This window comes from Lingula anatina, chromosome 3, assembly GCF_051362555.1.
Source record: "Lingula anatina isolate TDL-2025a chromosome 3, LinAna3.0, whole genome shotgun sequence".
NCBI lineage: Eukaryota > Metazoa > Brachiopoda > Lingulata > Lingulida > Lingulidae > Lingula > Lingula anatina.
The window spans coordinates 13,560,527-13,577,083 of record NC_141769.1 but is presented as its reverse complement, the minus strand read 5'-3'; the positions used below and the strand labels follow the sequence as shown (position 1 = coordinate 13,577,083).

The window sequence follows — 16,557 nt, the reverse complement described above, 5'->3', positions numbered from 1 at the left end:
CACAAGGCATTTGATTGGATCATCCATTTTGCAGCCAATCAACATCTCCAACACATTTTATTTTTGGATTTATTTCAATATGGCGGAAGGTCTACAGAAGCGGCTTCAAGGAGAGTTAGAAAAGTATCAGGCTGTGCAAAAAGGCAAGTAAATTTCAAATTTAGTGTCATGAATTTTGATAAAAAGTCTTGCACATTAAACGATTTTGACAAAACACTTTTTACTTTCAAAGCGATGCCTTGTTAATCACAGTGTTACATGGCAACACTTCCCAAACACGACACACCAGAGAAACGGCGTGCTTTTACTAATGACATTAACTTAATTTCTTTGTGCAGATTATGGCCATGACTCTGATAATGATGATTGCACTAACTGTAGACAAAAAGCTTTTGATAGGTACCTAGATCAGATCATTTTACTATCTTTTAATACTAGGACTCACTCGTTTAAAATAATTTTATCGGTGTAATGTTATTCTTGGAAGATCTAGTTAATATTTATTATTAATAATTTATATTTTTTCAGATTATCAGAAGTATGTGAGTGCCCGTCAGCAGCTGGATGCTCAGCTCAATGAAAATAGTCTTGTCAAAGAAGTAAGAAAAATACAACTTGATTTGATTAGTGGGAGGGATAATACTTAAAATGCATATTGCTAAATGACAGTTTAGTCGCTAATAACTATGGAATAACCCATAAACATAACCTGTTCATCTTCAATCCAAAAACAAATTGAATTTTGTGACAAAACTGTTTTTTAGGGTTTATTGTTGAAACTGATGATTATCTGTGCGATGATTTGGAAATTACACATTTTTTTGAAAGAAATTATGTGAAGTCGAATATTTTAGTTTGGCAATTAAGAGTTCAATAAGCATGTGAAAATAAAATTTTCTCCTGTCATTTGTACCATCATTTCTTTTCTACCCTAGGAATTGGACAGGTTGAGTGATGGCTCTAATGTGTACAAAATGATAGGTCCAGTACTGGTGAAGCAGGACTTGGGGGAAGCCAAGCAGACAGTGCAGAAAAGGATAGACTATATCAGTGGTGAAATGTATGAGATGCTAATAATAAGAAATACTACATTTAAGAAAATCAGAGAAACACATGCAAGTCATGATAGCAGACTCTTTATGACTAGTTTTTATTCAGAAAAGAGACATTTTAGAGTACTTAATGGAAGAAATGCTCTCAAAACTATTTTCATTATGTTATAGAAAACCTCACTACCTTGTTTCTTTCTGATGTACGGTTTTTTGGGATAGAAATTTTTACATAGTGTAAGGTTGTTGAAGTAATGCACTCTCAAAAACCTTTGCTTGAAAGAAGTGAAGTTTAATTGCAAGGTCTATTATTAAAGATTGCCCATCTCTTATATGAACACTCTTTTATGGTTTTGTGATTTTTTGTTTTTCAGAAAAAGACATGAAAACACTATCAAGGATTTAGAGAAGAAGCAAGAGACTCATAGAGACAATTTAAATAAGATCCAACATCAGTTCCAGCAAGCACAAGTAAAGGCAGCAGCCAGGGCATAGGGATCCTTAATAGTGACTAACATTGCTATTCTGCAGCCACTACTGTGTGTCTTGAAAGTCGTGTGCAAGGAATTGCAGAATTGTTGTGCTGAGGCAGTTTAATATGTCCTATTGTCCATACAGTTTTGCAGCTGTGACATTGTTCATGGTGTCACTACTGACATCTGCAAAAGTAGTAGTCTAGGACTGAAACCCTGGTGTGTGATTGAAGCTGACACATAGTACTGAGAAGTGATTTTGCTTTTTTGTTATTATGTGACTGCTCATTCAAGTTTGTATGAGGATGGTTTATTGGTAGTACATGTTAAGTCAAAGTAAGTCTTGTAATTATGAACAGACAAAGATATGCTAATTCAAAAATTTAATTTGAACCAACGTCACAAAAAGTGACCAAACTTTGGGTTTTGTTTGTCAAGTCTGAAAGGGGAATTGTTAGGCCTGTTGAACATAATTTTTACCTTCTACAGGAAAGTGTTTTTGTCTGATATTTGTGTTACGGTAGAAAGATCTTTGGACTTTTGTTCTTTTTTCTTGCACCATTTTTGAATGAAAAAGGACAACAAGGAAGCCTGTAATCATGTGTATAGCCTAGCATTTGTGTAAATTTGAATATGTTACATTACTGTTGGACCACTTTGAAAGACAAATGTAATAAAACTCAAGAATGTTTCCATATATGAATTTACATTTATTCTTTTGAAGAATGTAAAAATATGATACAGTGATAAAGAAATTATTGCAGATGTTAAACACCAACATTCTGATGTATATATTACAAAAATATTGAAAAAAAAAATCAGTAGTGTAGCATCACACATGGACCATTTTCAAATCCAAACATTCTATCAAAATAAATTACTTTTATATTCAATTATGCCATTTTGATGGGCTGTATGAAGTGCCATATTGGCATCCAGTTTTGCAAGCAGGTCACCTATCGCTGTAATTTTGACTATTTCCATCCCAACCAAAAATCGGATAATTCTAAAGCTTTCAAATTAAACTCGTTATATTCTAATCTCAAATATCTGACTGAAAGCTGTGCTTCCGGGAAGTGCAACATGCACGTGAACCAGACACATGATGTGTCTTCTACCTGGAGTAAAAAACAGTTTATTTTACTCTTTCAAATCTCAGCAACATGACCTGAAATTGACCACAATGTCATAGAATCTCCATGTATTTTATCTAAAATATTTTCACATTCTACACAATATTTCATCCCAACATTCACTGAATGTACAGGCTTGCAGCAAATACAATGTCTCTTTTAATTAGTTTGGAGGCCTCCTCCATCTTCCTATAAAGTACAGGGTCACCAATAATCCTGGCTGCATTCCTGACATCCTTCAAGGTTTCGTCCAGTCTCTGAATACATCTCACTATGATGCCCTCCTGGACATCGGTCAGTCCTGTGATCTCTGAGAATGGCTGGAAGAAACAAATTTGGGTGAGCTTTGCCACCTTATACCAATTGCTCTCTACCTGGACAGTTTGTTACATAAAAGATATGACTTAATATTACAGCAACAAGTCGATTGGCTGAAAACCAAGATCATTGTAAAGAACTAATGGATGAAATTGTACATTAATTTTTTCTTTGTAAATATATCAGAACCCGTGCTATGCCATCGCTATTGGTTTTAAGGCACTACATTAATCATTTGGGACAACACTGTATGAAATTTAATATTTTAATTTAAAAATCAAAGGCCCATTAAGAACACCATCTTACCATGCCTCGTGCCCATTCAAACACAACCTCTGTCAGTCCAAACTTGAGGCTTTCCACGATCTCGTCCACTGGGGTCAGTAACCCACAGGCTCTCTGAGTTTCACCAATACTAGTAGCTATTTTCAGAATCAAGTCTTTGCCCTGAAACAAAACAGTAGGTACAGCAATGAAGAAAATTTTTCAAATAGGCAAAAGGAGAAAAGGGAAAAAAAGTTACCCCAGAAGTACTTAGGTCTAAAAATATCTATAGCGAATTGTAACAGAGGTGAGAGCTGAATTACCATAACATTCATTTGCCTGTCATATAGCAATGCCCCCAAAGCCAGACCTGGATCCATCTAAATCTAAGTCTGAAAAGGCAAATTCTTAAGACTGGTACATAGAACTCAAGTGATGTATACCTTCTGTAAGTCTGGTGTAAGGCTAGGCTCACTGCACCTCTTCTGTTCAAACACAACACAGGACAACAAGGCGGCTATCTCGGTGGGATGGAGATCCGTCAGGATGTTCTCAAACACCAGTTCAGTGATAATGATCTCCTGATTGCCCAGTTCACAAGCCACTCTCCCTTTCAGTTGTACTGTATTTGTGTTGTCGATATACTTCAGTGCTCTCAGCACCTAGAAAACAAAACCAACATACAATTTAGATTAATGAGTTTTTTTTTTTTTAATCTCGAATCACAATTTAATTTATTAATCTGCTTTTCCTGCCAGTAATATGCCCACAAGAAGAATTATATATATATTATTATATCAACACAAGCCTTCTTCATTTAACAGTATCATAATCATTTTTTCTTTCACAAGCAGAGATAATTCAAGAAAGGCAGCCAGTTATCCCTGTGCCACTGATATTGTGGTCTAACAGGTGAAATTGTTTACTTTTGTCCTAAGGACTATAAAGTTTTTTTTTTTAAATACCTGAACTCTCTGTTGATATTCTGGCAGCAGTGTTAGGCTTTCATCTGACAGCAAAAACTGGAGGTGGGCATACTCTTCCTTCAATCTCATATAATTATGTTTTTCTTCAAACTGAAATAGGATGCATACATGTAAGAAGTGGCATAACATAGTGATGTATTAAGTTTAAAAAAATTTATTTTACTTGAATACCTTGCTTCACAAAAACCTTAACTGAGCATGAGAAAAGTTTAAACATTTTCCAAAGTATATTTTATAACATGAGTTTGGAAATTTAAGCTGTCTAAAACCAAGTCTTTGCATAAATAAAATAGCCATGCACTAACAGTTTTAAAAAATGACATATTCTTATTTGGGCAACTACTTCTTATGCAAAACCATTCTCTTACATGCTTTCTGAAATTGGAGCAAGTCACGCAGGCAAAATTTTTCAATTCTTCCTGAAGAAACTGTAGTCGCCTGAACTGCTCCACAAGGTCAATGTCACGGAGACCAAAGTCCTTGACTGGGTCCAAAGATGGCAGACCATGAGGATCAGACTCTGCCAGGCGTAGGAGTTCCTGAGTTGTGGTCACTACAGACTGGCCAGGTGGATCATTTCTGAAAAGTGAAAAAAAATTAAATTTCACACAGTTTTTTTTTCTATTTCTGGTGACTGAATCTTAGAGAACGAGTCATGTAAATTTCAGTCAAGGTAAGAAAGAAACCATTCATCTATTTTTAATTTATATGCGTTTGATAGTCGAATACACTGTACAAGATATCTTAAGATGTGCCATAAACCTTATTAAAAAGTATAAGCATGCCATGTTGATTTTTCCTTTCCTATGTTCATTCCATCCTGGAATCCACCAAAAACTGGGTTCAAACAATTATATCAAAGGATTTAAGACAAAAAGAAATTAGAGGCAGCTGCACAAAAGTATCGTAATTGTTTCATTTAAGAGTATCATGACCATGTCTTCATCTGTAAATGTAAGATCATTGAACCAATGCAACAAAAAAAAACACCCTTACTTGAATCGAGCAATCTGTCTCTTTTTGAAGTCCTCAAGAATTCTGTCTGCATTAACCTTCAACGCTACATTGCTAATGGCACCAATGTGTTCAGCTCTTAAGTCTACTATCACGTGGCCGCTTGGTCCTTCAGGTTGAAACAAGACTTGATTGACTAAAACTGGTTTTATCAGTGGTCCCTCAACTGTTTTGGTTGCATTTGACGCAGAGTCAGCTCTGCTGGCATTTTTCTCACAAATGACCAAACATGTGAACGTCCTTTCATTGTTTTGGCCCAGTGTGCTTTTTAATACTGTTGCCAATGTATTTTGATAGAGTTCTGTGTCTACAATAACCACTCTGCCTGGTGACAGTGCCTTGATGGCTGCTGGGTGAGTGAGAACTTTTTTCTACAAAATATTTAAAAAAAGATAACTTTATCACTAATAAGTACTGAAAATTAACATTCACTTGCATTTTGAAATATGATCTTAGCATAAATAAATTCAAAATTCATGAATATCATTCAAACGTCAACTGAAAGAGATTATATGCAGAATTTTGATGCAAAAAAGGGAAGAAAAGTATAGAAATAATTATATTAATTTCATTATTCATAATGGATACAGCATGGCTTAAGATATATAAGATATATAAGACTGAATACATTTTCCTATATGAGGCCCATGTACAGTGTATCTCTCATATTTTGAGATGAAAAAACTTGAATAGCACACATTATAGCCTATAATTTTACCTGAAGCTCTGTTTTAGTAATACAGTATTCTCGGCATGCTTTGTAATAGCCCTCCAAGTCAATGCAACACACATTGCAATCCAAGTCCTGCATTGTGGACATCTTCTCCTGCAGATCTGCCATGGTCTTCTTTCTCTCTGTGGTGCTCTTCTGTGAGTGGAACTCAGAAAAGCTTCTCTTCATCATGTCCTCTATGCGTAACTGTTCCACTCGAAGCAGGTTTAAAATCATGGAATAAGTGAGTCTAAACTGTGACTGAAGTAGTGTGGGTTTCCCCTATGAATGAAAAACAGTGACAAAGGTATTAATTGCTAGGTTTCATAATTATTTGCACCAGATTAAAAATGTGAGTCTTCAATGAAGCAAAATCATAATGATATGTGTATTTTCATTTCAGACTATTTCTCAACTTATGGTACCTGCTGTACCTGACTCAACCAAATGGTTTTGGAAAAATAAAGAAAAATCTTACAAGCATCATTTTATGCAGGTCAGCCATCTCTGGCACATCTCCTTTACACAGAATCATCACCGTCCCAGTAGCATCCAAACCTCTACGTCCTGCCCGACCCGCCATTTGGATGTACTCCCCTGGAAGTAGGTCACGGAATGCTGTCCCATCATGCTTTCTGATGGAGTCAAATATCACAGTCCTGGCTGGCATGTTGACTCCCATAGCAAAGGTTTCCGTGGCAAACAAAACCTGGAATAAATTGTTACAGAAGTATTATTTGAACCAGCAGTGATCCTATGAACACTGAACAATAATCATGAACGATTACCTAAACCAACTAAAGAACAACAGTACATGCTACACTCATTACTTTCTGTCATGCAGTGTATTCACCTTGACTAATCCTCTCTGAAAGCACATCTCTACCACCTCCTTGAGGATAGGCAGGATTCCACTGTGGTGAATGCCTATACCTCGCTTCAGGATGTCTTGCATGTGAAGAACCTAGTGGGTAAATGTGAAATGGTGGGGAGAGTTTTTACATGTAAACATAAAAACATCCACAACAGAAAAGTTAAATGTTATCTTTTGTCGGAGGTAAAGACCAGCATGATCTGCTTGATCAATATATGTACAATGCACCCTCCACTCTAGGTAATCTACCTATCATACAAACAAAACTTTCAAAATATCAGTCTTAAAAGTATAATATTCCAGTGTACAGTTTGCATCTGCTGTCTTTCTCTTAATCAAATTCTTTTATTTGCACCTTTTTTGTATGCCATTTAAAAACACATACTGTAGCAAGTTCATTTAGAGCTTTAAAAAATCCATCTGTTATTTCACAGGTCACCTTGCTCACCTGTGGAAGTGTTTTATCTGAACCTTTAAGCTTTGCTATACTCTTCTGGAAGAAGATGTGTATCTCGCTCTTTTCACTCTGAGTGGTGAGGTCCACGCTGGACAAGTTGCTGGCATTGTCCTCAATCTTCTTCTTGGAGAATGTGAAGGCCACAGCAGGCAGCTTGTCCTTCTTCTTCAACATGTCTATCACTGAAAGCCACACATTTTTGTCCTAGAAAAGAAAAGTAAAAATTACTCATAACTCTATGGGAACACTTTAACCTATAATAAAAAAACATTTTATGACCAACTAGTTTCTTTTATCTATTTTAGTTAAACCCTTTTACAATCATTAAGTATGAATCTGCAGTAACCTAATTTTTCACTTCTGATCAGTATATTAATGAAACAATTTACATCAAAATGTATTACAAAATACATGTACTTACAATAAGTACTTCCCTCTCATCAACTGTAACATCTTTTTCGTTTAAGATTTGTTTTTACCTACCTGTGCAGGATTTCCTCCTCGAGCACCCTTTGGTCCAAAACTCTGAGATGACTTGCTGGCCCTCTCCTTCTTAGCCTCTAATGCCTGGTAATACCTGGAGCATATTGAGATATGATCACAGTAACAAATTCTCTGACATGTGACACAATTAAACCTGTGCATTTACATCATAATGCAGAAATTTCAATTAGGCAGAAAGGTAAGCTGCTTTAATTGTCTACTGTATGTTCCACTATAATATTGAAGTCACCATAAGGTGTCATAGGTACCAGCAATACAATCACTTTTAAAAAGACAGAAGGAAACAAAGGCAAGGGAAACTTTTTGAAAACAATAAACTCAAAGGCTGCTCTTGAAAATGTTACTCACCCTTTAGTAAGGAAGTTTCCTTTAGCATCCTGGAGCAGGAAGAGTTCGTGACTGGTCTTGTTGCTGTTACCAGTGAAGAGGAAATGTTCCAATGGAACTGGTCTTTTAGGTGTACTGATAACATACATCTTCTTTTTCTTGGTTCTCCTACATTATACACAAAATTAATTGTTGAAAGGTAAGTAATCATGTACAGAATGCATACCAGTTGGATGAATATTTAAGCCATGTATTTTGTTCTTACTATTTCTACTTGATTGTGATTTGTGAACAGTTAAAAATATGAACTATCTTTAGTATTTTGCTGAAATTTACCCATGCTGAATGTCCAATTTACCATTTACAAAATGTGCTGACTACATTCAATAAAACTCACACCCAAAATCTGCCAAATTAATTTCTAATGTGGTGCTGTCTTTCAGGCAGCCCAGCATGAAACAAATACAAGATTTGACAGATTTTTTTTTTTTTGATGTGACAGTTGCCCCTCTAAATTGCAACACAGTGTGTTAGGTGAGACAGAACACAATGACTCACCCCACCCATCCAGCAAACTCCCGGGTATTTGGCACAGTGGCACTGAGCAGTATAATATTAACATGGTGTGGTAGCATAATTAGCACTTCCTCCCAGACCACTCCACGCTGTAACAATTAAAAATTCATCAAATACTTCTCAATCATTAAGTTGAGAACATTACTGATAGTATTCAGATGCTTTCCTGAACTGTAACAGAAAGGGAAAAATCAGAAAATCTTATTCTAATCAATAGTGTCTTTTAATCTAAAAGCCTTTGAAATGTTTACAGTGAATAGTCACAAGCTATATCTTGTTTGAATACTCGGGTGTCATATTCAAAACTCAGCTCTTAGCTCTGTGCAAACATGTGGGCTTATTGCCATATCATACCTCTGGGTCATTGATATAATGCACTTCATCAAATATCACCCACTCTAAATCTCTGACTACATCCGAGCCATTGTACAGCATAGATCTGGAAATATTAAAAAATTGTAACTTATTCTTTTTATTCCCCAAAACAAAACAAAAGATAAAAATCAAGATACTCATAACAATTAACATCTTTAATCTATTTCATTATTAATTACCATTATATCTAAAGCTTTCATTATCTCAATTTGGTAAAATGGAAATAAATACATAAACTGGCACAATTCAACAAATATTTTGAATTGTAACATCTCATAATTTTAGGGAGAATCATAACTTCTACACATACCGTAAAATCTCTGTGGTCATAATCAAGCAAGAAGCCTCGGGGTGAATCTGGACATCTCCTGTAACCAAGCCTACATCCCCTTCATTAGAGAACCTCTGCTTGAAGTCACGGAATTTTTGATTGGATAAGGCTTTGATGGGAGAAGTGTATATGGTCCTGGAAACACAAAGGACATTTAATAAACAGATAAAATTTGTAGCTGATCATAATACATATAGTAAACAAACTTTTCAGTGAGCTTTACTTTAACTTATGGCCAACACTTCTCATTTCATTAATTTGCCTATCACTTATGTAGTGAAATAAAATATAGGACCGAGTATGACAAGATAATAAAAGCATGGTTAACTCTGCTAATATCTTGTAGATACAGGCTGCCTTTAGAGTAATACAATACAGGAATCGAGACAAATATCAATCTACATGTATTTTACCTGGTCATGTGTTTCATAGAAAGAGCAATGGCATACTCAGCAACTACTGTTTTACCAGCAGACGTGTGAGCAGCAACAAACACACTCTCGCCTTGCTCCAAACGTAGAATAGCTTGTTTCTGAAATATGTCTGGTTCAAATGGCCACTGAATAAAAAAAGAAAAAGGCTAATTCAGTCACAGAATGTTTCCAGGGAATGAAAGATACTAATGTCACACTGTCATCTTTTGCAGTTACAGTGTATGTGTATCTTGCAAGCATAAACGTCACTTAAATATTTTTTCACTTGGATAGCAAAACTTTCACTTCTAGTATATATTTGTAATATGGTCTTGTATTCTACATGTAGTTTAAGTTTTATGTAAGATCAAGGATTAAATATGTGAAGTACTTTGATAAAATAATGCCTGGAATGATATCCAAACAAGTATTTTCACATGACTTTCTGAAAAATTCTGGAGGAATACTTCAAACAATATGAAGGCTTACTGTGCATGCCATCTCAGGAATTCTCTTATGAAAGTCACTGACAGGGTCAGTGAGATCTATTGGAATAGCCCAGTTTTCCAGTGGCTCTTCCTGCTGCCTTGTTACCACATCCCCTAGGTCAGAGTCTGTATTTGTGACTAGATTCTCAAAGCTTTCACTTCTTGGAAGATCCTGTATATCAGCAGAATTCTGAAACTAATTTGCATAAGTTATGTATCACGTGACATTGTATGAAAACTAAAAATACAGGATGTCAGGAGAAAGCAATGCATTTGATTAACAGCTACATGTAGGTTAAGGAAGTAGTTTAACCCTTGCATGTTAAAATTGCCATATGCTAAATAGTTAGATAATCTAATAAAAGAGAATGTCTTCAATTAACTTTTATAAATATTTATATTTTTAGAATTCTTTTGAAAATAGGACAATCATCATATGAAACATACATGTATGAGAGGGAGTACAATACTGGGGTACCTCTGAACTAGCTCTTTCTTTCGCTAGGATTTTTTTGATGAACTATGCAACAAAATTCATCTTTTGTATACTAGCTTATTCATTTAATATTACTGATGAATGGGTTCAATACATTAAATAAGAATTAAGACAAATATGCCATTAATAATAGGGGTATTCACTTTGTCTTTGTCTGCTCCTTCTTTTTCCTTATCTTCCTCCTCCTCCTCTTCCCCTACACTGAAGTCCAGATCATCCGCTTCTAAAATGTCGCTCAGTTTCAGGAGATTGGGGGTCTGACTTGCTTCTTTTTGCAGTGTCCCCTCAGGGTTTTCAGTGCGACTTTTACACTCAAACACTATGCCATGATCAAAGCCAGGGGGGCAAGACAGGAGGTCTGAAAAATATGCTTAACATTTGATTGACCAATATCAAATATGATATGGACACTCCGACTTGAAAATAAAATATAAGTAAATTTTTCAAAACTCTAATACCAAAGTCAAAATCAAAATTCACAAAGAAACACCTACAAGATGTATATTACACAAAAAAAATAATAAAAGTTTGAAGTTCAATCGTAGGGCAGCAACCATATTTACTCACCAGTTTCAAAATCTATTTGGGTTAGGTTGTCAGCCGCTAAGTCTGTAAAAACAGGTTCCTCAAGTCCTCCTGCAAACAAAAAATCTCATTATAAATAATTCATTTACAACAAATGCAACTCCACATTGGCTCAAAATAAAATGCCCTAATTCAGATCTAATTCAGATCAACTCATTTCAAAAATATATTTTACTGAGAGTTAGAAGCAGTGAGGAAAATATTGCACATTCTTTATCCCAAACAACACTATTCACAACGTAATTATAATAACAATTATCTAAAATCACAAAAGTAAGGCTTAATGACATCTCAACGTTCATAACACAAACTAAGTCATGCACCTGGCCAGAAAGGATAATTGGTGGAATTTCCCTTGATCCCTTCAGAGGGTGGACCTGGGGGACGAGATAGTGAGGTCGAGTTTTTGGCTGAACTTCCAGTATCATCCAGAAACTCCTGTTAAAACATCACAATAGCATATACATGTATTAATTTTACAGCTCAAAGAAGGCACAGTTAGAGTAATACTTTCTCAGCAATTTGATGACAAGTTAAAACTACCCCTGTTTCATGTAAAGTGAAAGAGAAATGATAGTATAACCTGAACTTAACAAGGATTCAAAGGAACAAAATATTATGCTTAATGTGTTATAATCTCTAGTTGCACCTAAGCTTCAATTTAATGTCAAAAATCACACTTCAGCTTATAGCATTTACACATATTTTTTCTCTTTTTTGCAATAATCTTTACATTAATATGATGGCAAAGGAATAAGAATACTCTTTCAATCAGAAAGGACTCTAACCTCTTTATATCCAAGCAACTGACCAGTGGTCATATCTCTGTCCACCCTGATAGTGGTCTGGACAGGAGTGGGCTCTGCAAGGTATAAGTTGTCTGGACAGCCCTTACTGCTGAAAAACCTAAAACAAACAATGGACTTTCCAATCATAAACAGAATAAATGTAAATAATCTAATTTATCTAATATGTAATATCAGCATAAAAAAATCTATCAATGATTGAATAACCAAAAGGCAAGTAATTAAGTTCTCATTCTGTATTATTATACTATTGTTCTACGTAGATTGATCGAACGCTGAATGCAAACAGATTAACTCATCTCCCCTTGATATTGAGCAGAAAACAAAAACTGGACAAAATAAGAGAATGTTGAACCAATAGGAAGTGTGTTAATCTGTTAATCTGATTACATTCAGTGAGAGTCTTGGCAGAGTTGGATCCATCTACATAGAACAATAGTTTCATTGGAAATGCACCCTAAAAGTTGTCTGCTAAATCAACCCACATTGAAGCTTTTCCTAATGCAATCAGTAGAATTTTACCTCTGTTTTTGTTCTTTGATGGCAGCTTGCATTTCAAGACAGTTTGAATATTACCTTTGAGTACGTTCAATGTCATACACAGGTAGCTTCTCTGGATGTGACAGATACTCTTCCAGGTCAGCTTTCAATGTGGGTAATACCGGAGGTAACCCCAAAGGCAGCTGAAAAAATCAATTGAAGATGTATGAGGGGTGTTAAAGATATCAGGCCCGTAGTCAGCAATTTCAAATGGGGGGTTCTTTTTTTTGAAAAAGTGGACCTTTTACCATTAAACCTTCATGTACCTAGATCAAATTCTATCCAAAGTGGACCTTTTTCCAGCAAAAAGGGCGGTTCTTTCGAACCCCCTGAACCCCCCCTGGCTACGGGCCTGGATATCCTATTTGGCCAAGGTATTAATTATTTCATTACCAAAAAGGATACAAGATGCATGTACTGGTATGGTCATACAGCAACACTTTTGTTTACATTCCTTTAGATCTTTGAGTATTTCATCATGTGATTTCAGCTTGCAAAAGTTATAATAACAATAATTAAAACTAAATTAAAATAAAAACATACTTCAATATAAGGGCTAATGGATAATCATTCATTTAAGATAATAGTTTCAAGAGGACAAAATTCCCTTGTGCAGTCACCTTAAATTCATCATTCAGCATCAAGTGCAGGCCCGTAGGCAGGGGGGTTCGGGGGGTTTGAAAGAACCCCCCTTTTGCTGGGAAAAGGTCCCCTCTGGACAAAATTTTATCTAGGCAAATGAAGGTTTCATGGTAAAAGGTCCAATTTTTCAGAAAAAGAATCCCCCTTTTGAAATTGCTGGCTACGGGCCTGAAGTGTCAGGCCTGGAGCAGGCATCGACGATCATGATCCTCAAGTTTACTCTATTTTCAGTCGATTGGATGAGCTGATTATTGTGCAGTTGTTGATTTGTTGCAAAGGCATCATTCATAAATAACATTAAAAATAAATTCGATACTAGCTAAAACTTGTTAAACTTGAATAAAATGGGGTACAGTACATACATGCATAAATAAAAAGAAGTTACCGTTTCCAGAGGTAATGAGGTGTCGGATGACTTCCTCCTCTCAATGACATCAAAATTATTGCAGGTGCCCACAGACAGAATGGAAAGGCCGTCGATATCAATGCCGTCCACAACCTGCCCAGCCATTGCGGACATGCAGAGTTAGAGCAACTTTGTGATAGGTAGATCACAATCCGCTAGGGGCGCTACAGTCGTAACTGTCCACGGGCAGTGAAGTGTTAAACTGAAGTCGGCCTGCTGACAGTTCGCCTATGGAACCCCTTTTTTAAATCTCTCTTTTAGCGCTGCGTAAAAAAACTAATACAAGCCATTAACTAAATAAGTTGTAAATCAAAGAGTAAAATCCGGTCACATGATTTTCCCATGTTGCAGTCTTTGACAAGTTTCGGTTCTGCTTGTTTTAAGTTTTGCCTCTACAAAATGCTAAAAAATTTCAGGTAAGTGCTGGTATCATCTTTTTGAAATTTATATCCAGCAAAGTTTATGAAATTTGCTATATTATGTAGAAAAATCATGAAATTTGAAGGTTGCGAAGTATAGTTAATTTAATCCGCAATATTACATGATGTGAAAATTACCACAGGGAAATAGCTCTGCCCTGATTAGTCACAGGCTATGTGAGCCAGACAATAGGCTGAGCACACAAAGACACACGGTGCTCTGCTGCGCCTGAGTGATCACTGCTGGTCAGTGGGCACAGGTTTTGAGCTGAGAAGTGTGGACACTTTTGGTGGATTTTTGCAGTTAAAAAACTTCAATATCTTTGTTGCTTGTAGGAATATTTAAAAAATTCCAAATGATTTCATCCGGTTTTTGCATTACCTTTCAGATGATATAAGTATTTTAATTTTCTGATCAGTTTGAAAATTTTTCTGATATACCTATTTGTGAGGAGTACTCTAACTTCAAAATGAAAGTGATGCTATAGCAAATCTGAAATTATTTAAATAAGTCTAGTTGCAAACTGTTGGTTGTCCATTAACGCACATTTACCTTTAACGTGAAAATGCATTTAATTCGACTCTTATTAATTAGGAAAACCAAATACATACAGTATATGATGTCCATACAGACATTCAAGTGCTTCTGCTATTCCAGCTACACAGTGGTTCTAATGCAGGAACCTGTAGATAGGTGGCGTTGAAGTCAGGAGAACCCTGCAAGTCCGGAGAGAGGGCGGGGATCTTCTAAAGATACACCATACGGGATTTTAATCATAAAGTTAGGCACACGCGCTTTTTAACTTGATTTTTAAAATTAATGTGGGATATAACGCAGTTTAATGTGTAAGTTCTGTATTATTCATTGCACAATATTTATCAAATGTGTACTTGTTTACGGACCCAGAACATGGGGTCCCAGAACATGCCCTGCTAGCCCATGTTTTTGTTTCGTGAATTTTTTAGGTTCAAGAAAGGCAACAACCAAAGACAGTGCATCTAACTGGAGAAAAAGACAAAGTTGAATAACCTCCCGACCAAATCAACTATTATTACTTTTTTTCAAATTAATTTTTCTAAGAGTGGCCGTTTCAACTTGATTAATCGACTTCAGTTCTTATTGTTTGAAAAGAAAATGATTTTAAAAAACCAATTAGGGCTTAGGCCATTCATTTACTTCTTTTGATCATTGCCTGATTTTCAGTGTCACCGAAACAACATGTACATGGGCGGATCCAGGATAATTTGAAAGGGGGTTCGCGGATGAGAAATTGACCATCCCCTTCCCCTGTTTAATTGATTGTTTGTTTGTCTGCAGGGCCGTAGCCTGAGCAAAATGCCAGGGGGGGCAATAAGCGGACACGAGGGGGCGAAGCCCCCGAGGGGGGAGGGTGTGGGAGGGGTTGTCCCCCTCCCACGGTGTGGAAAATTTTTAAAAACTGTATGTATAATACTGCATTCTGGTGCATTTTAACTGTTATTTATCGCTCAATTGTGGGTTCATTTTGCCATAAGTACAGTCAACTTTGCAATTATTTTTTTTTGCACCTCAAATCCCGGGGGGGGGGGGGGGGGGGCAGCTGCCCCCCCTGCCCCCCCAGAGGCTACGGCCATGGACCGATTTTGATGAAATTTTCGGGAACTGTCAGAAGTGGTCCAAGGAACAGATGATTAGTTTTTGGTGGTGATCTGGATCAATAATCAATTAATAATCAATAATAATAATAAATTGCTGCCTTGGCGGAGGTCTGCGCTCTCGGAGTGCTTTTCTAGTTTTTTTTTTGTTATTGGAGACTCAATGTCCTCTTCATTATATGCTTGTATGCTTCTTGTTAATCTTTTTAATAAAAGACCATTCAGGTAGTTGTAGGAGATGTAGATTGCCAAAATGCGACGTTTTATCTAGGCCTATATATCCAACTAATCAGTGAAGAAATTGAAAGAAGAGAAAAATGTTGACTATAAGTCCCGTAGCCAGCCATTTCAAAGGAAGGGGTGTCATTTCCTAAAAAAAAGAGGTCCTTTTACCATGAAATCCCCGTGTAGGTCATATAGTGCCCTTAGCGGACGACCTTCTTCTGGGGTTCGACACCCCTCTCGGCTACAGGCCTATTTATTTTGATAATTAAACAACATAAAAGATCACAGGAGCCGAGGGAGGTTAGCCCCCTAATCCCCCCCCCCCCCCCCCACACACACACACACACACACGGAAACTTTTTTCAACCACGCCAGTACTAAAACAGGGGAACTACGGAGCCCTGCACACCATCTTTCAAGCAAATATATGGAGTAGTTAAAATATTTAAGCAAATGTTAAAATTACTGAAACATTCAATCACACCAAGTACATTATCCTTTCGTTATCC

General features: G+C 36.3%; 2 protein-coding genes across 5 annotated transcripts; one reads left to right on the top strand and one right to left on the bottom strand.

Annotated features, from left to right (window-relative positions):
- Nucleotides 1–6: 6 nt before the first annotated feature.
- On the top strand, nucleotides 7–2,219 carry LOC106178608 (prefoldin subunit 6). The gene is made up of 4 exons (XM_013561867.2): nucleotides 7–143; nucleotides 529–599; nucleotides 936–1,060; nucleotides 1,424–2,219. The coding sequence occupies exons 1-4, from the start codon at nucleotides 80–82 to the stop codon at nucleotides 1,542–1,544; spliced, it is 381 nt and encodes a 126-aa protein (XP_013417321.1). The 5' UTR covers nucleotides 7–79; the 3' UTR covers nucleotides 1,545–2,219.
- On the bottom strand, nucleotides 2,212–14,873 carry LOC106178605 (superkiller complex protein 2). Of its 4 annotated transcripts, none has more exons than XM_013561859.2 (25): nucleotides 14,801–14,873; nucleotides 14,640–14,681; nucleotides 13,749–13,906; nucleotides 12,758–12,864; nucleotides 12,164–12,281; nucleotides 11,699–11,813; nucleotides 11,358–11,426; nucleotides 10,934–11,148; nucleotides 10,296–10,490; nucleotides 9,807–9,952; nucleotides 9,373–9,528; nucleotides 9,042–9,126; nucleotides 8,670–8,776; nucleotides 8,133–8,279; nucleotides 7,764–7,857; nucleotides 7,272–7,484; nucleotides 6,803–6,913; nucleotides 6,428–6,658; nucleotides 5,956–6,231; nucleotides 5,220–5,608; nucleotides 4,592–4,802; nucleotides 4,203–4,313; nucleotides 3,681–3,899; nucleotides 3,280–3,420; nucleotides 2,212–2,975 (listed from the first exon to the last, which is right to left on the bottom strand). In XM_013561859.2, exons 3-25 carry the CDS (start codon nucleotides 13,881–13,883, stop codon nucleotides 2,775–2,777), a joined length of 3,792 nt encoding a protein of 1,263 aa, XP_013417313.2. In that variant the 5' UTR covers nucleotides 13,884–13,906; nucleotides 14,640–14,681; nucleotides 14,801–14,873; the 3' UTR covers nucleotides 2,212–2,774. The 4 variants fall into 4 exon arrangements, with proteins under 4 accessions (XP_013417313.2, XP_013417315.2, XP_013417314.2 ...); XM_013561861.2 differs by having other exon boundaries at nucleotides 10,296–10,484; XM_013561860.2 differs by having other exon boundaries at nucleotides 14,640–14,651; nucleotides 14,801–14,869.
- Between the last annotated feature and the right edge of the window lie 1,684 nt (nucleotides 14,874–16,557).